The following is a 22,001-nucleotide window of genomic DNA, read 5'->3' on the forward strand; positions in this document are numbered from 1 at the left end:
AGCCTGGGTCCAATACGAAGCTTCTGATTCCAAATACCCGGCAATGCAACAATGATGGCTCAAGTGATTGGACTCTTGACACTCATGTGGGAGACTTGGGTTAAATTCCTATTTCCCAGGCCCTACCCTGGTCAAGTCCCATCCATTGCAGATATCTGAGGAGTGAACCAGTGAATGGGAGCCCTTACCATTTCTCTTCCTCCCTCTCAAATAAATAATTTTTCAAAAACTACATAAAGCTTGATGAATGGCCTTAAATATGAAAATCTAAGCTTAACAAAATGCAGCTTTTAAAATAATATTTACATGTAAATAATATTGCCATGGTATCCCTACAAAAGATTCATCCCTACTGCTGAAATAAAACATAATGCAGTTGTAAACAGAAATTAAATGTCTTCGTCATAACATTATTCAAATTGTATCCTTTGTGTATAAGGCCTCAAGGCACAATCAATAAGTTAATAATTAAAATACATAAAACTGTAGCAGTTAATAATCACCATAAAATTGTTTTAAAATAATGTTTAACCGCTGACTTGTCAGAAAGGGTCCATTAATAAAGACAGATTCTTTAAGGGAACTATTCCTAGAGGATCCATAAATTGGATAACAACAATAAAAGAGACTGTCTCTCACAACCTACTTTTTGGAAATCATCTTGACTAGTTCTTCGTGGTGAGCATTTGGAACTACAGAAACATTTTGATTGATCTTATGTGTGCCCAAGGCATAGCTTTACAAGAGATAAAGAAACAATAACCGAGAACAAAAAGTATCCTTAAATGCTATGCTACCCTTGAAACCCCATCGACCAAAATGAAGTGTTTCTGCAGTCACAATATCACCAAAGAATGAGGATATCAAGCCTCAAAGCAAGTAATGCAGGCTCAAGGTTTTCATGGTGAGTTAAGAGCAGACACACCCTGATGCAAGAAGAAACCAAAGTGAATGCAATATTAGCAAAAAAGAGAAGGACCAACTTCAAAGATAGAAAAAAGCTACTACCCAGCTTTTCCTGTTTTCTGAGAAACGTTCTCCATGACACTTGTCATTAACTAACAGGTTATATAATTTACTTATTTGTTCTCTCCCCATCTACAGTGCAAATTCCTATGTACTGAAATTTTTGTCTATGTTGCTCACTGCCATACCTCTGATACCCAATAGAGGACTTGGGACACAAGAGATACTCAATATTTACTGAATGGATGAGTGAAATGTACTCTCTACATAAAGAACCTGCAAAGAACACAGTAGGTCTGGCACATCAGACACAGTGCAATAGCCTATTTTAGGAATTCCAAGACAAAAAGGGTGATCTACATATTAGGGTGCCTCTCAATAATACCAGCCTCAAGACAGATTTTCAACCTCATTTTCTGTGTCACATTCTTCACTGAATGTATTCTCACTTATAAGCCTTGCTTCACTAAACAGCTGACATTTTTATCTGTGCAAAACAAACTACTTAGACTTCCTTTTGAGTAAATATCCCTTTATTCCATTCCCGGTTAGGACTCCTGCTTTTCTGATTGTGCTACATACAACAAGCATACCATAAAGTAACAACCATTCTCCAAGGACCGAGGACTGTGGAAACTCTTACATGCTCTTACCATAAAGAGCAACGTACATAGACAAGTACAAATTAGCTGCTTAGTTATTTTAAAAAATTAAATTAAATCATATCTTGTTCAGAGTCAAATCAACTGGAAAAAATGGTATTGAATGTCTTATTCATTTTACCAAAAGTGAAAAATAAATCCAAAAAATCTTTATATGTAAATGACACACAAGTTGTTAAAGCCAAGAACATACGACTTAAGCCTCTAAGATTCCTAACAAAAAGCTTACAGAGTAAAATCCCTCAGTTTCAGAAGTCTCACCCATTTTGGAATTTTTACATATCCAACTTACCCAGAGACAGTTTGCCAACAGGACATGGTCAATTAAGATATTCTCTGTGAAATACTAAAAGCTGGCACCTTAAGAAGTGCCAGATTGTGCTGTCATTTTACTGCACATATTAACAGAAATTTGAGCCACAATTCAAAATGCTGTATAAAACATTGTTTTAATAAATAGCATAAAGCATAAGGTATCATTGGCAAATGGTGTGAATGAATGACTGCAGTTGAAACTTTCAGCTTTTATCTTAGTTCTGGAACTCTAGAACTGAAAAGCATTTGGAGTAAAACATCAACAATAACTAGATTTACTGAAGCTAACTTCTATCAGAATAGTGTTAGGAGGACGCTAATAAAGCCTGTTTCATTATAGGGATAGACTTCACCTAATAAATAATTTAATTGAAAATCTGACCAATTAGGCTCCCAACAATTCAAGAAAGCAAATCTGACCTGCTCAAGTCAAGGTTTAAATATAATTTTTTTATTGTGCTACCTAGAAATTTTTCTAAATGCCATAAAGGGCATGGATCTACAAGTTAATCCTTAACATAAACAAATCTGTATTATATATTAAAATATTTAGGACAATACAACAGAAATATTATCATCAAGCTTAAAAATATATATTCTCTGTGACCTGGCAACTGTTAAGTACACCTCTGTAAGTGCTGCTCTAAAACAAAAGTGGCAAAGACTACATTACCTTTGTAAGAAGATTTTTATTACATTTGAATTACTTTCCTAGGCTATCATTAATGAGAACATTCAAACAAATTTTCCTCTGGAAAAAAAAACCAAAACATTGGTAAAGTTCACCTATAAGTTATAATCTTACAAATATATTGAGAAATCATGAATAACCACATGCTAACCCACTTAACAACATTTAAAAAATATTAACTAGATTAGTTTAGGATTTTATACATTTACCTAATTCTTTGCAACATTTTAGTAGGCTTTACTCTTGTCCCCACTTTAATGATATCATGAAATTGTGCTAATTAGAAATAAGATAGAAAACTCTACATTGTATCCTCTAAGGTTAAGTAGCTCTCATACCAGTATCAAACTAAAGGACATACCCAGTCTTCCTTCTGAGGGTACTAGGAAAAGCAGAGTTTGGAACAAAACAGGCCTGGGTTCTAACCTAGGTCTGATCATGTACCATCTTTGCTGCCTGGGGAAAATTCATTAAAACCTCCTTCAAAGGAGGTTATTTACCTCGGGGTGGTGCTGTGAGTTAACATTAAACAAGAAACACAGGAAGGCCTGCTTTGCCATTTCCTACATCTGAATAAATGTAACCTTGTACCTTCTCTGCTGTTGCTCTCAGGTCATAGACATTACTAGAGAAAGCCATAATAGAGCTAACTTAGCAGACTTCAAATGTATGGCCTAGTACAATTTTCTCACAACTAATTAGACATAAGTAATATTTATTCCCTAGGATTAATGACTCCATAAAATAATCTAGAAAAGTATTATTATAGGGGCTGGCATTCTCTCCTTTGCTCTAACTCTGACTTTAAAATAAATAAATCATTGAAAAAAAAAAAAAAAACCTGCTTTTCTCATTGATAATCTCTTACACAGCCTCCAGGTGTCAGAAATTAACAGGGATCCTCAGTTAACTCCTTATGAAATTCATTTATTCATTTTACTGAACATTTCTGACCTCTCAGGTATTTTGTCAAGTGCCAGGTACATGATGGTAAGACAGACACAAATAGTCCATCGCTACATTATGGGAGCATCACGCACAGAGAAAGTGACTCACAATGTATAATAATCGCACCATAAATATGTTGAAATTGTCTTTCCATCTCCTCAGTCCTTGTTTCCTCAATTATTCCCAGCACATCCTCCATTTCTATGAGTTTCACTATTTCTGCTCACCCAAGCTTGAAAACCATCTTTTGTTTGGTACAGTGACTCTTCAGAGCTAATATGTTCTATTTCTTCCTTTCTTGACTCCTCAAACTTCTGGAACAAACACTCTACCTCTATTGCTTCCATTTCCTTGGTCAACAAAACTATGAAATCTGGCTCCCGTTCTGCCCTCTTCTCACAATGACTTCCTAAAAACGATATCCATGTCTTTCTCTATTCTGAAAGTAACAAGTACCTTCTCTTTTTGAAAATGCTCTCTTTGGGGGGCTTAGGAAGGAAGTAGGGAAAAAGAAAAGCCCTGTCTACTGGAGTTCACTTCTCAAATGCCTGTAAGGACTGATCCAGGGCTGGGACTGATACTGGAAGCCAGGAACTTAATCTACTTCTCCCCTGTGTGGTGCAAGATTCCAACTGCTTGAGCCACAGTCTGTATTAGCAGGAAGCTAGAGTTAGGAGCCACAGCCAAGTGTCAAACACAGGAACTCTGGTGTGGGTCACTGGCATCTAACGTGGTATCTTAGTCACTAGGCTAAAAACCTGCCCTTACTCTTTTTTTTTTTTTTTTAAAGATGCAGGGGCAGAGGGTCCAAGGACTTAGGCCATCCTCCACTGCTTTCCCAGGCCATAGCAGACAGCGAGATCGGAAGTGGAGCAGCCAGGACTCGAACTGGCACCCATATGGGATGCCAGCACCACAGGCAGTAGCCCCACCTGCTGCGCCACAGCACCAGCCCCCTGCCCCTATTCTTTTAAAGTGCTTAGAAACTCAAACTGTTGTTTCTTCCTCTTTACTCCAATTTTTTTTGATTAATTCTGTTTTCACTTTAGGTTCTCCCATTTCTGTTCCTAACAATGGGTGGTCCTCAAAGTTGAGTCCTCTGTACACTATATCCACCATCTTATTTACCTTGCAAGCTTTTTCCTCTTTTTCTTAAATGACCTAAAATTCACATCTCTGTATTTTCTCTCATAGAAGAAATCATGCCTTTCACAATGTGAATATACAGTAAATAATTAGAGTGAATGAAGGGTGGGTCAATCAAGCCAACCAATCAACTAACGAGAATTTCAACCTTGGATGTGAATTCAAGCTACCACCTGAAACCAAAGTCATAATCCATTTTGCCTCTATTCTGATCCCAGACAATTTGGCTCCCTGCCCATCTGCCTGTATTATTGGAGTGTCTAATCTTTATTACTTATGCTAACTACCTGAGTTAAGTTTAATCCTGTCCTATAAACTATTACTCAAAACATTTCTTGAGTCATTCTTTCTACCCTGTTTTAAAAACATATCACAGACTTAACCTTATCAATTATCGCATTCCTAGTTTCTCACCATTTCCAAGCTGCACACCACATTCATATCAGTCTTCTGAAAGTATAATTCTCCTATGGTTTAAAATTCATTAATGGCTTTCTGCTGAATAAAAAATATTCATGTAAAGCAACAATAATCAGGTACTAATCTTTCTCCTCTGCACAATGCTCACTACTTTTCAAAATTATACACTACAAATAAAGTAGAACAGTATTTATAAAACATTTAAAATAACATCATTTATCCATTTTTTTCATTGGATTGCTTTGTTATTGAGCTTGCTGAGTTCCTTGTATTTATTCTACATATCAATCCTCCGTTAGACGAAGACAGAAATTGTATCCTATTCTGTCTTCACTCTGCTGATGTTCCCTTTGCTGTGAAGAAGCTTCTTAAGTCTGATGAAATCTCAAGCTTTTGGGGTCTTACTCAAGAGACCACTGCCTAGGCAAGTATCCTGAAAGTTTTGCCTAAGTTTCTTTCTAGCAGTTTCATACTTTCAAGTCTTACATTTAGGTCTCTGATCCATTTTGAGCTGATTTTTTTATAGGGTAAGGGACAGGAGGTCAAGTTTCAATATCCATATGGATATTCAGTGTTGCTACCACCACTTATTGAATAGGCTGACCTTTCTCTACTTATGTTTTTGGCACTTTTGTCCATAATAGAAACTGTTCAAAAGAAGAAATTCAAATGACAAATTTATTAAAAATGTTCAATATCATTAGCTGTCATGCAAATGCAAATGAAAACTATAATAAGCTATCATCTTACTCCAGTTGGAATAACTATTATCAAAAGATAATGTTTAGGGGCCGGCGCTGTAGCTCACTTGGTTAATCCTCCACCTGCAGTGGTGGCATCCCATATGGGCACCGGGTTCTAGTCCCGGCTGCTCCTCTTCCAGTCCAGCTTTCTGCTGTGGCCCAGGAGGGCAGTGGAGGATGGCTCAAGTTCTTGGGCCCCTGCACCCACATGGGAGACCAGGAGGAAGCACCCGGCTCCTGGCTTCAGATCAGCGCAGTGCGAGCCGTAGTGGCCATTTTGGGGGTGAACCAATGGAAGGAAGACCTTTCTCTCTGTCTCTCTCTCACTAACTCTGTCAAATAAAAAAATTTTTTTAAAAAATTTAAAAAGATAATGTTTAACAAATACTGGTGAGGATGCAGAGAAAAGGTAACACTTATGCACTGTTGATTGGAATGCAAATTAGCATAGCCATTATAGAGAACAATAAGAAGGTTCTTCAAAAAAACTAAAATAAGTCTACCCTATGATCCAACCTTTCTACTTCTGGATATATATTTAAAGGAAATGAAATCAGCCTGTCAGAGATACCTGTACTCACTTGTTCACTGCAGCACTATATACAACAGCCAAGATAAATAATTAATCTAAGTTTTCACCAACAGATAAAAACATAAAGAAATGTGATATATTATACACAATGAACTATTACAAAGCCATTAAATAATATCCTATCATTTGCAGCTAAATGGATAAAACTGGAGGACATCATGTTGAGTGAAGTCAGATTTGGACAATTATCATTACCTTCTCTCATATTTTGAAGCTAAAATTTAAAAAAGAAAAGATGACCTAAATGTAGAACAGTGATTTCTGGAGATTGGAAACGGTGGACAAGTGAGAGAAGGAAGCTGAATAATAGGCACTAAAGCTGTGAGAAGGAATAAGTTTAAGTATCCTACAGCACACTGGGGGCAAATTGAGTTCACAACAACCTATTTTATGTATTTTGCACAAATAGAAGAGAAGAATATGAAAGCTCTGAACACACAGTCATGAGGAAGAGGAGAAAACATTAATTACACTGACTTGATCAGTATACATACTAATCATTTATTGAGATATCACGCCATATCCCATAAATATGCAAAATTATTAGGTATTAATCAAAAAATTGCAAAACAATGTTTAATGAGATGGAAATGCCAACTAACCTGATTTTATCATCACATATTGAATACATGTATTGAATTATCACACTGAACCCATAAAAATGTATAGTTATAATAAATAAAACATCTTAAAGTAGGAAAATCCTCTTTTTAAGTAAAATCTTATCCAGAATCCCAACACATCAATTAGAAAAAGATAACTTTACACATGTTGAAGGAAGGCCACAAACCAGACAACTCAATCTCCTCTGTCAATCTCTGGCCCCCTTTGCTGTGGAATCAAAGAACTTCCATTCCATTTTACCACACCCTTTGAACATCTCTTAAAACAATCTCTGCCGAAATTCTCTAATTCTCTTTTTCAACTTACCCACATTTTCCATTCTACGTTGTATGAAATCACTTGAAAAGCCAGCACAAATTTTATTATACTTGTGAGAATTTTATTGATCATTCCATGCCAAGCTGATCTCTCTTTCCTGTGAACAGCTAACTCTTACTTTGTATCAGAATCTGAACTAGGCCTTTACTGAATCCCCACCATAATCAATGAACTGCACATAGTTAGCTGGAGAGACTTACCTACATGTGCGTACATAATTTTGTCTACATTCTATAGACGAAGACAGCTGCCAGGTAACGTGCCTAAATATATAATGGGACTAAATCTAAACTCAGTCTGAATCCAAGCCTGTACACTATGTCAGAAAATTCTTTCCAGCCTTTTTCATGTCACTGAGCACATAATATGATATTCATTATATACTATACACACAAACATACTTTAAAAGTAATCTTAATGATGTATTTATAGTCACACTGGCAACATGGTGTAGTATCAGGCACCTGGATTGGAAACCACACACTTATTTCCTCTGTGAATTTGACCAAGTTACTTCACCATCTCAAATGCCTGAGCTTGAATTGCCTTCAAATGTTAAGATGGACATAAGAGCAGTTACTTGTTAGAAATACCATAAGGATTAGGTGACAGTTGGTATGTGAAAGTATCTGCTATATACTAGAAAAACAGATGTAAGCAACCAATAAATGCTAGTTCTTCCTTAGAAAAAGTTAAATGATAAATTTTGAAATCTACATAGTTTTTTTTTTTTTAAGATTTATTTATTTTAAAAGCAAAGTTACAGAGAGGCAGAGAGAAAGAAAGGAAAAGAGAGAGAGGTCTTCAATCCACTGGTTCATTCCCCAAATGGCCACAATGGCTGGAGCTGGGCCGATCCAAAGCCTAGAGCTTCTTCTGGGTCTCCCAAGTAGGTGCAGGGGCCCAAGGACTTGGGCCATCTTCTACTGCTTTCCCAGGCCATAGTGGAAAGCTAGATCGAAAGTGGAGCAGCTGGGACTTGATTCTACACCCATATGGGATGCCAGCACCCTAGGAGGCACTAGACCACATGCTGGCCCCACAGATTTTTTAAAAACATGCATTTTCCATTAATTTTTTGAGGCCCCCATATGCATGGATTTTGAAAACTTTTGCAGCAGGGAGCTAGTGTTGTGGTATAGCATGTTAAGCCACCACATGCTATGCCGACATCCTACATCACAGCAAAGGTTTGCCACCCAACTGTCCTGCTACAATCCAGAATGTGCCTGGGAATGCAGTGTAAGATGGTCCAAGTACTTAGGCCCCTGCCATCCACATCAGAGACCCAAAGGAAGTTCCAGGTTCCTGTCTCTGGCCTGGCCCAAACATGGCTGTTGCTGCCATTTGAGGAATGAACCAGCAAATGGAAGGTCTCTTGCTCTCACTCATGTTGTCACTCTGCTTTTCAAATAAAAAAATAAATCTTTAAAAAATATTTTTCACCAAAATCAACATTTTTAATCCCATTTACCATGACCTTTTTGAATTACTCTAGTATTTGTAAAGCACTGTAGGGTAAATGGAAGAAACTGCTAAGAGTTGAAGGCAAATACTTTTGAGTACCCAAAGTCCAGTCTAACTTCCTCAAGCATTCATACGATCAATACTGGAGATTACTGGAAATTAATTAGCAGTCTGTCAGCTGAAAAACTCTGTTAGACATATTTCATTTAGTATTTACTAAACCCTGGCACATAATGGGGCTTCATACATACAAGTTACTGACAAAGAGCAATACATTATGCTCAAATCACCAACAGAAGCAGACTGACCAACTGACAGCTAAATAATTTCAATGCCTGTATTTTGTGGGGCTTTTTAAAGACTTATTTTATTCATTTGAAAGGCAGAGTGACAGACAGAGAGGGAAAGAAAGAGAAAGGGAGATATTTAATCTGTGGGTTTACTCTCCAAACAGATGCAATGGCCAGGTCTGGGCCAGTCCAAACTTAGGAGCCAGAAACTCTATCTATCCTGGTCTCCAACATGGGTGGCAGGAATCCAAGTATTTGGTCCATCTTCCACTGCCTTCCCATGCATATTAGCAGGTATCAAGGTCGGAAGTAGAGCAGCCTGGACGCAAACCAGGTTCTGATATAGGGTGTCAGTGTCTCAAGCAGTGGCCTTAATTCACTGCAACACACCAGCCCCTCCAATGACTATATTATGCATAAGCCAACAACCTACTAGGATTTCTAGAAGGATAATATATAAACAGTGGTTTTTAATCTTCAGTGCACATTAATTTCACCTAGAAGTCTTACTATACCAGGAACTGTGGGTTCTGCTCCTAGAGCTGGTCTCAGAGAATCTGTATTTGTAACACATTCCTAAGTGATGCTAATGCTGAGATTCACTGGTCTTTAAGGCGGGTGGAGGGAGTGGGGAGGAGGGAAGAACTTAAGGATGACTACACTTCATACATATATACACACTTCACCAATTATTAACAATGTACATTTGTTCTAAGTCATAATGCAAACTGGATTCTGGGACAAAAGATACAATTTTGAAACTGCTAAATGTTCCTTGACCCAATTACTACAAGATATAGTAGACCTTAAGTACATTATCATCAGGGACAGGAATTTCAGCTACATAAACAGCACATAATCTATGTTGTGCTTAATATCCAATAGGGCCAGCTTAAACCAATTCACAACACGGTAAGCAATCTGATTGAAGACACAATGCTTTGAGTTTATTGAAAATAATTAACCAGTTCAATTTAATTCTTAACAAAGCTATTGGCTGAAGTGATTCAATATCCAAGTTCCAAGTAAAAGAATATTGAGTGATATGCTATTTTATATTTAAATAGAAGTCTGATTAATTTTATCTCTTGCACACAGGGTGAAGCTTTTTCCCAGGTAGACTGGCATATGTAATTGCAAGTAAAAAAAAAATATGTGTAAAACTTAACAATGATTAAATATGCTTTATTTGCATAAAGCATTGTGCATTTATTTCAGGAATCTAGAAATTACTTAAGGAGTAAGATATTCAAAATTTTTGAATAACTCTTATAGGGTCATTCACGAATCCAAAGAATACTGTTTCACAATCTAAATATGATTTCCAAATGTCCCACTGATAGGGTTAACTGAAAGGGCGTTCAGATTTTTAATGTATCATAAAATTCATACTCTGTACAACAAAATATAAGAATAAAAACAGCATGCAACTAAGATTTCTGGAGTAAAGAATACTGTAAAATAATTACCTTGTGACAAGATAATTTATAACAGAAAGTTCTCTAGGAAATGGCTGATATTTTATTATTGAAATCCCTTATCTTGTACTACAATGTGCAAGCACATAAAATAGAATTCAAAAATACTCAGAAGGTAAAATTGAAGCCAAAATCTGCAAGCAGAAATAAAAACAGAGGACAATATTGTGGCATAGCCTGCAACACTGGTATCTTATATGGGTGCCAGTTTGAGTTCTGCCTGCTCACTTTTTTTTTTTTTTTTTTTTTTTTTGACAGGCAGAGTGGACAGTGAGAGAGAGAGACAGAGAGAAAGGTCTTCCTTTGCCGTTGGTTCACCCTCCAATGGCCGCCGCAGCCGGCGCACTGCGGCCGGTGCACAGCGCTGATCCGATAGCAGGAGCCAGGTACTTATCCTGGTCTCCCATGGGGTGCAGGGCCCAAGTACTAGGGCCATCCTCCACTGCACTCCCTGGCCACTGCAGAGAGCTCTGCCTGCTCACTTTCAAACCAGCTCCCTAATAATGGCCTGGAAAAAGCAGTGGAGGATGGCCCAAATGCTTGGGACCCTGCCTCCACTTGAGACCAGGAAGAAGCTCTTGGCTCCTGGCTTCTGCCAGGCCTACCCCTACTAACCACCTTGGGAGTGAATTAGCAGATAGAAGATTCTCTCTCTCTAGCTCTTTCAAATAAATAAATAAATCTTAAAAAAAAAAAAAAAGAAAGAAAGAAAGAAAAAGAGAAAGAAGAGAACCACAGTATCCATAAATCAACTAACAAAAAGTCTCAGTGAATGAACATAAATAATGGGAGAAACATAAAATTCTGCTAAGTGTCTTTTATAAGAACTATTTTAAACAGAAAACAAAGGAGAGAGCACATCTTGCCTACTTTCCTCTCATTCCTTGTTCACTGTGTATTCATGTTCTTAGCCCTCCTGTTAACCCTTGTCATTTATTTCCTTCAAATTCTATTTCAAAATTCATGTTCTTTAACATGACCTACTCTAATAACTTGCTTATTCCACATTACCTCAACAACACTTTCCTTCCCTATCATCACTCTTTATAATTTTCTAGTTACCTCCACCTCTCACAATTTAACCCATTGTCAAGTAAATTAATTCATAAAAGGTTTTTGGGTTTTTTTTAATTCATCACCGGTCCCTATCAACAGAAATCCTTATTTAGAGAGGCTAAGTTAATTTGAACCAAGTAGAAACTATTCATACTATTTTTTTCAGTAAACTTTAATAATAACCCATTTATATTATACAATTTTAATATTCAGAGTGTGAAATTATACATATCTATTAAATTGCAGCTACCAATTGACCCTACTCAGCTGACTTGATCCTAGCTGGCTACAATCCCCTCATTATCACTTCTTATATAGTTGTGTATCTTTTGAGTCATACGTTTGTCTAGTAAAAATACATGGAAGACAACAAGTTTGGCTACCAACAAAAATGACTTAATATTCTGTAACTTATTAGAAATATTGTTCTATCTAAAAAGAACCAAAATAGATTTTTTTGTGCCAAAAGCATAATTTTATTTTTGGTAGTATTTATTTGCTATATAGTCAGCAACATAGAAAAAAATAAGTAAATTCTATAGAAATAATATTAAAATTTCCCTGTATTAGCTTATTCAATATGCCTAATAGGAGTCAGGCACTGTTCTAGGAGCCTTAATATGCAGCAATGATAAAGAAAGATAAGGCTGGCACCGCGGCTCACTAGGCTAATCCTCCGCCTAGCGGCGCCGGCACACCGGGTTCTAGTCCCGGTCGGGGCGCCGGATTCTGTCCCGGTTGCCCCCCTTCCAGGCCAGCCCTCTGCTGTGGCCAGGGAGTGCAGTGGAGGATGGCCCAGGTGCTTGGGCCCTGCACCCCATGGGAGACCAGGAAAAGCACCTGGCTCCTGGCTCCTGCCATCGGATCAGCGCGGTGCGCCGGCCGCAGCGCACCGGCGGCGGCAGCCATTGGAGGGTGAACCAACGGCAAAAGGAAGACCTTTCTCTCTGTCTCTCTCTCTCACTGTCCACTCTGCCTGTCAAAAAAAAAAAAAAAAAAAAAAAAAAGATACCTGCTTTAATGCAACTTACATTCTGTCTGTAGGGTACAAAAATAAATGAATAAACACACAATATAAGGTACTGATAAGTGCTAAAATTCTAATAACATAATTGACTAGCAACTAACTGAGAGCTGCAAAAAGTAGCACCTTTGTATATTAACACCATCTACTGGGATATGTATGCAAGTCTGAAAATCATGAAGATAATTTTAACAATAAAAAAAATCTAAGTTAACACTGAATAAACATTTTATAGATAGATGGTTACTTTTTAGATACACAGAGGGTGCTGGAAACATTGTAAATTCTTAATAATTAACAGTGAACAGCAGAAATTTAAGTCATTTCCATAAATCACTTTTCTATTCAAAAATGTTTACGACATAAAATAAGAATTTTGTAGACTGTAATACAAATGCTTAAACTTAATACAAGAATATCTAGAAATGACAACTTTTATACTCCGAATGATATTTATAAACACCAACATATACAGTTTCAGATTACTTTAAAGTACAGGTAGCAAATTCTCCTCCAACATTTAAGTATAAGCTCAGACAAAAAGTCTGCAACATGCAGAGGGAAGGAAAAACGGCAGAAGGACACGCATACTGATGACAGGCAATTCAAGACAAGCAGAGCTGTAGTAAAAAGGAGTTAGAATAGAGAAATATTTGATTCTAGGCAGTAGAGGCAGCAACTATTGCTATAAAATATTAGACACACTATACCTTTTCTGTTGCCTCAAAATACCCAAGTACTCATAATTTTTGCTTAGACGCACACAGCAACATAGCTCAAATAAATTAAAACAATGAAGATATGAGCACAAAGAAAGATACCAGAGATTATTATCATTCGGAAAAAATAGTAAAGAAGAATTCTGGTTGAAACTGAATACGTTTACCATTTCTTTACTGTATTTCATTTTTTGGCTCTCAGGAAATAAACATTCTGACTGAAGTTATTATTCCAAAACATTCAAAGCCCCAAACTTTAGGTTCTATACTTAACTCTTATGATCACAGAACTATTAAAAATTATCTAATATTCAGCATTGATAGACATTCTATAAGATGCTCTATATAATATTTTAGATCAACAATTTTATATACCTCATATTTTAATATCACTTAACAAGTATGTATAATTATTAAATTGAAGAGAACTCATTTTATATTCATTGCAAAAATATGTGAGAAGAGATCATTGAGAAAAAAATGAACATTTACATACAGACTATGTAACAACAGAATACCAGTCATAATAACTCATAAATGTAATTTATAATCTTTTAGCTGAAATATATTTGCTGTAATCAATAATAAACTAATAAAAATACAAGCTGATATATATTATCTAGAAAGCTAAAAATTATTTATTGATTTTCTTTTATAATAATTTTTCTAAAAACTACTTTTTGACTGCAAAGTTAAACTCCCATAAGAAAGAAAAATTTCCCGGCAAGTGATAAAAAAAAGTTAAATACTAATGACATTGATACATAAGCCATCCCACATGCACATATAAGAAGGCAGATCAGTGAACAAGTGTCCAAGCTAAAGATACTCATGACATATAATATATATAATAAATCACACATACACACATAATACATGGTTGTTTCTCAGGACAATCCCAATACATTACTGAGAATAAGCATTAATATTAACTGGCTTTACCTAGTTTTCCCTTCTCTCTTACTTAAGAGCACAAATGAAGCTAAAATGCTAGTAAAAAGGTTCTTTCCATTTAAAACTACTCCTAACTTTCTTCCCAGCTCACAAATAATTATCTAGTGTAAAGGTTAATTTTATATGTCAACCTGACTGGGTAGCAAAGTGCCTAGATATTAGGTCAAACATTTTTCTAGGCATGTGAGTCTTTTTCTGGATGCAGTTAACATTGGATTGGCAGCTCGTATCAGACTGCCCTCTCTAATGTGACCCCTCTCATTCAATCATTTGAAGGCCTGCATAGAACAAAAAGGCGGACCCTCCTGCCTGACTGCCTTTAAGGGCGACCTCACTTTATTCCTTGTTTTGGACTAAACATCAACTCTTCCTGGGCCCCATGCCTGCCGGCATTTGGACAGCAGCATTTGGACTATCCATTGGCTATTCTGGTTTTCAGATCTTTACACCAGAAAAGAACTATACCATTGGTTCTTTTGGATCTCCAGCTTGCCAACTATAGACCTTTTGAATTTCAACCTCCACAATCATGAGTCAAATTCTTTATAATAAAGCAGACATGCACACACAGTTCTGTTTCTCTGGAGAACCCTGACAGTCTCCCTATTTAGCACATCAAATTCCTAATAAAAATTAAAAAAAAAATTTACAGTAATAATATATGATGATATCAATAGCAGAGCCAGATTTTCACATAGCTTGATGAATAGTCATTTCATAATATACATTAAAACTTAAACTCTCTATAGATTCATATCGCATAATTTTACTTCCTGGTGAATACATACAACAGATATAAATAAGAATTATAATCGATGACTATTATCCTCAGGATATTGGTTGTAATAAAATTCATAATACAGTCAAATTAGACACAATCAAATATCCAATAGAGCAAGACTAAACAAATTATATCACTTTCAAAGGATACATCATATAATCTATATAATGTAATTAATTAAAATTATATTTTCAAAGATTACTGAATCTAGAGAAATTATAATATAAATTTTTAAAGTTAGGAAAAACACCATGATATAAAATTATCAAGACTAGAAAGATTAAAATATTGACAAAAATTTCCAAATGGGGCAATGATAAATTTATCAAATAAATAAATTTTAGTTTTTCATATTTTCTATAATCACAGCACGTAACCTTCAAAATAAAAAACATGTAATTGAATGCTAAGAAACATTATCAAAAACTGAGTTACTATTAAGTGACTCAGTTAAGAATTTATGTTTGATTATCAATAAGAACTTTTAAAACAAATCTGTAAAAACTACAAGAATGTTTTATAATAAATCATAAAGAGATATGAGCTTTTTTGGCAAAGTAAGTTATTTATTTACTTACTTAATTTTATCTGAAAGGCAGACAAAGATCTTCCATCTGCTGGCAACCCCTTCTACCCCCCAAACCAAATGACTGCAACAGTCGGCACTACGCCAAGCTGAAGCCAGGAGTCAAGAACTCCATCTGGTCTCTCACATGGGTGGCAGGGACCTAAGTGCTCACTCCATAATCTGCTGCCTCCCAGGGTGCACATCAGCAGGAAGCTGGATCAGAAGAGAAGGCAGGACTCAGTCCTAGGATCCCTGCTGACATGGGATGCAGGCAAGAAGGGGCTCAGCTGGCTGTGCCACAATGCTCACTCTGAGATCTGAGCTTTTTGAGTGAAGTCATGGTGAACTGTGTTCTCCTAAATTCATCGGTTGAAGCCATGCCCCCAAATATAATCGTATTTGGAGGCAGGGCTTTCAAAGCAGTAATCGGGGTCAAATAAGGTCATAAGGGGGGAAGGCCCGAATACCATATGCCTAGTGTCATTATAAAACAGGAAAAAACATCAAGAATGTACACACACAGTGAAAAAACCATGGGAGGACACAGTAAAAAGGTGGCCATTTGAAAGCCAAGGAGAGAAGTCTCAGGAAAAATTAAACCTGCCAACATCTTGATCTCCCTTTTCTTTTTTTTTTAATAAAAAAGATTTATGGGGCCAGCGCTGTGGCAGAGCAGGTTAAGCACACTCCTGCAGTGCTGGCATCCCAAATGGGATGTTGAGTCCCAGCTGCTCCACTTCTCATCTAGCCCTCTGCTGATGGCCTGAGAAAGCAGTAGAAGATGGCCCCTGCACTCGTGTGGGAGACCTGGAAGAAGTTCCAGGCTCCTGACTTCAGATCAGCCCAGCTCCAACCATTGTGGCTATTTGGGGAGGGAACCAGCAGATGGAAGACCTCTCTCTCTGTCTCTCCCCTCTCTCTGTAACTCTACCTCTCAAGTAAATAAATAAATCTTTAAAAAAATATTTATTTGAAATGCAGAAAAAACAAGGGAAAGAGAGAGGAAGGGAGAGATCTTGCATCCACTAGTTCATTCATAAATGTCCTCAACACCTGGGGCTAAGGCCAGGCTGAAGCCAAAAGTCAGGAGCTTTTCCAGGTCTCCCACATGGGCATGGGGCCCACAAACTTCGGCCATGTTACTCTGCTTTCCCAGGTGCATTAGCAGGGAGCTGGATCAGAAGCGGAGCTGCCACATGACTCAAACAAGCACCCATATAATGGGCAGCACTGTAGGCATAGGCTTAATTAACCCACTATACCACAGCACCAGACCCATTGTTGGAATTCCAGGTTCTAAAGGGAGAAAATAAATTTCTGTTGTTCAAGCCCAGCTGTGGTATTTTGTTATGGCAATCCTAATAAATTAATACAAGATATAATAAAGTGTTTAAAATTTACTTGGTAAATATTCTTTGTTCTGTAATTTCCTTTATTTTTAGAAAGATGCAAACCAAATATTATATACTTAAAAATATACCACAGTACCATGGTTTAGATGGGTGCAGAAACTATTTCTAAATAAAAATGTTGCTAGCCAGCACTGTTAAAAAGAAAAAAGGAGTAGGATTGGGAACCAATTTTATGGATAGGTTGAAAATCAGCTGCCTGGGCTTATAGTGATTACTGTCTCTATAAATAGGCTCTATGTGGCACCATTTAGCCGAGTGGTTAGATGCCTGTTATGACATCCATATCCTAATGTGCAAGTACTTAAGTTCAAAAACCAGTACTGCTCTGGACTCCTACTTCCTGAGAATACAAACCCTGGAAGGCAGAGGAGATGTCTCAACTGATTGGGTTCCTGCTACTCACATGGGAGACCTGAACTGAGTTCCTGCCTTCTGCCTTTGGCCCCAGCCGCGCACCACTAAAGGCTTCTGGAGAGTTAACCAGCAGACAGAAGCATTCTCTCCCTCTGCCTTTCAAATAAATAGATTTTGAAAAACATTATAAATATACTCCATTAAATAGAATACTTGACATAATGGAAGACATTTTAAATTGTTTTACTTTATTTGGTCACAGTACCTCATAGTCCACAAAACACAGTATGTCCATATGTTCATGTATGTATGTATGTATACATACACATTCATACAAAAACACAAGGGTGCTTCAAAAAGTCTGTGGTAAAATGGAACTAAAAAATTAGATTATTTTGGTGTGAAGCTTTCTGAAATGTATGCATAGCTTTTTCCGTAACATGCATTTGCCATGAACTTTTTGAAGACCCCTCGTATAGCTCAGAAAGCAATTTCAGTTTTACAATGACTACAGGTAGTACGACCACATGTGAGAAGACTCCTTGCCAATTCTTTTGTTCAGCACATATTACATTAATATGTCAGGGCCAGTATTTTGGAACAGCAGTTCATGCTGTCACATGTAACACTGGCATCCCATATGAGCTCTGGTTCAAGTATAGGCTGCTCTACTTCAGATCCAGCTCCCTGCTCATGTGCCTGGGAAAGCAGGGAAAGATGGACCAAGTGCATGGATGGGCCCTTGAAACCAACAAGCAGATCCCAATGGAGTTCCAGACTCCTGGCTTCAGCCTGGACCAGCATTGGCCATTGTAACCATTTGAGGAGTGAACCAGTAGTTGGAAGATTGTTCTCTCTATTGCTCCCTCTCTAACTCTGCCTTTCAAATAAATAATCTAAAAACAACAACAACAACAACAACAACAAATTAATACGTGAGTTTCATCTCATCTAAATTGAAGACACTGAATTTTCAACTACATTTTAAGAAACATGTCCAAACATAGACCTTTTAGCTTTTTGGTTTTTAAAAAAGATTTATTTAGAGGCCAGCACTGTGGTGCACTGCGTTAAGGCCCCGGCCTATAGCAGTGGCATCCAATATGGGCGCTGGTTCGAGTACCAGCTGCTCCACTTCCAATCCAAGTCCCTGGTAATCCAACTCCCTGGGAAAGCAGTGGAGGATAATGGTCCAAGTCCTTGGGCTACTGAACCCACAGGGAGACCAGAAGAAGCTCCTGGATCCTAGCTTTGGATTGGCTCAGCTTCCCACCATTGCAGCCACTTGGGGAGTCAACCAACAGATTAAAGTGCTCTCTCTATCTACCTCTCTGGTAACTCTTTTGAATAAAAAAAAAAAAAAAGATTTATTTATTTGAAAGGCAAAGCAAGACACACAGAGAGAGACAGACAGACAGACAGACAGACAGAAAGAACACTTCCATCTACTGGTTCACTCCCCAAAGCCCACAATGGTCATGGCTGGGCTCAGTTAAGTCAGGAGTCTGGAATTTAATCCAGGTCCCCCACGTGGGTGGCAGGATCCCAACTGCCTTAGCCATCTTTGCTGCCTCCCAGTATTTGCATTAGCATGAAGCTGGAGTCAGGAGCTAGAGCTGGAGCAGGGTAGCATAGCCAGGCACTCCAATATGGAACTTATTGGAATCTTAACCTGCTTCCCAATCACAGGGCTAAACACCTGCCCAACTACTCTGATCTTTCCCAATTACCTTGTCTGGGTCCATCTTCCCTTTGATAAATTCTTGCTTCCAGAACTGTAATGCCTGTTCCAACGTTAAGCCAATGCCCTTCAGGAAGAGACCATACTGCATTCGGCCTCCATGGCGAAGATGGTGATTTTCCCGCAAGGCTTTATGTAACTGACGCATGCAAGGTGGGAAGGATTTGGTAGAAAACTACAAGAAAAAAAAATTTGTTACAAGATCCCCTAAAATATTTGTTATGACTGCAAAATCAATATAATTGGAAAACAAAAGCAAAAACAAAAACAAAAACCATAAAGAAGTATTATTATATTGCTGTGATTATAAATTAAATTTTTCTAAATATTTTTACATTGATTAGATGTCAAAATGATCAGATTGTGGATATACTGGCTTAAATAAAATAAGAAAATTTACTTCACCTGTTACTTTTTAAAAATATTTTCAATTAATTTTTTTCTTTTGAAATAGCTATATATTCATATGCAGTTGTAAGAATAAAGAGACATCATTTATCCAATTTTGCCAAAGAAAATGTGTTGCAAAACTATCGTACATTATCACAACAAAGATAGTGACACTGACACACTCCACTAGTATTAAATGTCCTCTTTTCGATGTGCACTTATTGCTGAATATATTTAATTACATACAATTTTACTAGAGGTATTGGTTCATGCATGTACTACCGCACTCAAGGTGTAAAACAGTTCCACTACGACAAGGATCCCTCAGGCTATTCTTTGAAAACCACCCCCACCTTCCTTCCCACTTCCCCATACCAATGCCCTGACTCCTGACAAATATTCCACCTCTCTAAATTTTGTAATTTCAAAAGTATTCTAAAAATAGAATCATACAGTAGGTAATGTTTGTGGACTGGCTTTTTTGACTCAGCACAATTTCTTCAAGAAAAAAATTCTTGCATCTAAGCTCACTTTTTATTACAAAATATTGTGCCAAGGCTATGGATGGTACAACAATTTGTTTAATCATTTAAAATGTAATTTAATATTTTGCTTGTGGGTTTTTTCCCAATTTGAGGCTATTTCAAATAAAGGTGTTACAAACATCCTCGTATAAGAACATGAAATTTCACTCCCCTGAGATAAATATTCCAAAGTACAAACTTTGAGTAACAGATGAACTTTTAAGATAATGAAAATACAAAGTACAATATAAAATAAGAGAAATGATTATCAAATGGAAAATTCAAATACATTCATTAAGGAAATGAGTATTCAGAAGAAAAACCTTTAGTGTCAAAAATGTAATATCATTGCCCATTTTTAATTCAATGATTTCATTTATTGTCTCATTAGCATTGTGACTTTTTTTTTAAAAAGATGTATTTATTTATTTATGTGAAAGCCAGAGTTACAGAGAGTCAGAGGTAGAGAGAGAGGTCTGGTTCAGTCCCCAGATGGCCGCAATGGCTGGAGCTGTGCCGATCTGGAGCCAGGAGCCAGGAGATTCCTCCGGGTCTCCCACATGGGTGCAGGGGCCAGAGGACTTGGGCCATCTTCTACTGCTTCCCCAGGCCATAGCAGAGAGCTGATGCACATATGGGATGCTGGCACTGCATGTGGTGGCTTTACTCACTATGCCACAGCACTGGCTCTGACTTCTTAAAACAGGGTCCTTAAGACTTACATTCTCACGTCCCCCATCCTCACTGGTTGGCAAAGTTACTTTATAAAAAAGAGGAAGCAGATCCCACTTTGCCTGACTTTGTTGCTCCCTCTTCTGACCATTCAGTTTCTCTTCATCCTCTGAGTAACAACTTCTAAAATCTTCCATCCTCAATCTAGTACATTTAGAATTATATTCTTCCTTGCTAGAACTACTGGAAAGTCTGCCAGTTCATTATCATGGGATCATTTCTGTTCCTTCATACTATTACCTGATTATTTTTTCTTGAACAGTATTTAAGTCCACACACAAAAATTAATATTCTATATCCTTAGCATGAATATGAAACATTCCCAAAATGTCTGGTAACTACTTTTTAATTATACATAACAGAATATGTATTGACTAAGAAAACAAGAAGATTAATAAAATGGGGCCAACACTGTAGCCCAGTGGTTTAAGCCTGTCATGCTGGCATCCCATGTGAGTACCAGTTCAAATCCCGGCTGCTCCACTACCAACCCGGCTCCCCGCAAATGTGCCTGGGAAACCAGAGGAACATGGCCCAAGTACTTAGGGCCCTGCCACCCATATGTAAGACTCAGGTAGAGTTCCAGGGTCCTGGCTTCAGCCTGGCCCAGCCCTGGCCACTGTGGCCATTTGTGGAGTGAACCAGTGGCTGAAAGATTTCCCTCTGTCCTTCCTTCTGTTACTTTTTCAAATAAATAAATAAATATTTTAAAAGAAGATGAATAAAATACAATTTTTTTCCATTAAATAGGACAAGTAAAGGAAAAAGACGCCATAATTATTACACTCACTATTATGCTAAACTCATAAAATAAATTATATAATGAGGGCTTTAACAAGGACATAAATCAAATGCCATGGGAAGGCCGGCGCTGTAGTGCAGTGGGTAAAACCACCGCCTGCAGTGCCAGCATCCCATATGGGCGTGGTTTGAGTCCTGGCTGCTCCACTTCCGATCCAGCTCTCTGCTATGGCCTGGAAAAGCAGTAGAAGATGGCCAAAGTCCTTTGGCCTCTGCACCCGCATGGGAGACCAGGAAGAAGCACCTGGCCCCTGGCTCCAAATTTGTGCAGCTCTGGCCGTTGCA

General features: G+C 37.5%; 1 protein-coding gene across 3 annotated transcripts in view; it reads right to left on the reverse strand.

Moving 5' to 3' along the window:
* PRIM2 (DNA primase subunit 2) overlaps nt 1–22,001 on the reverse strand; it is a 365,751-nt gene that overhangs the window by 80,880 nt on the left and 262,870 nt on the right. For all 3 annotated transcript variants that reach the window (XM_051854615.2, XM_051854614.2, XM_008263076.4), the window contains one exon: nt 19,259–19,444. In XM_051854615.2, coding sequence (XP_051710575.1) covers nt 19,259–19,444 — 186 coding nt within the window. The remainder of the gene's footprint in view (nt 1–19,258; nt 19,445–22,001) is intronic.

This window comes from Oryctolagus cuniculus, chromosome 5 (genome assembly GCF_964237555.1).
Source record: "Oryctolagus cuniculus chromosome 5, mOryCun1.1, whole genome shotgun sequence".
Taxonomy (NCBI): Eukaryota; Metazoa; Chordata; class Mammalia; order Lagomorpha; family Leporidae; genus Oryctolagus; species Oryctolagus cuniculus.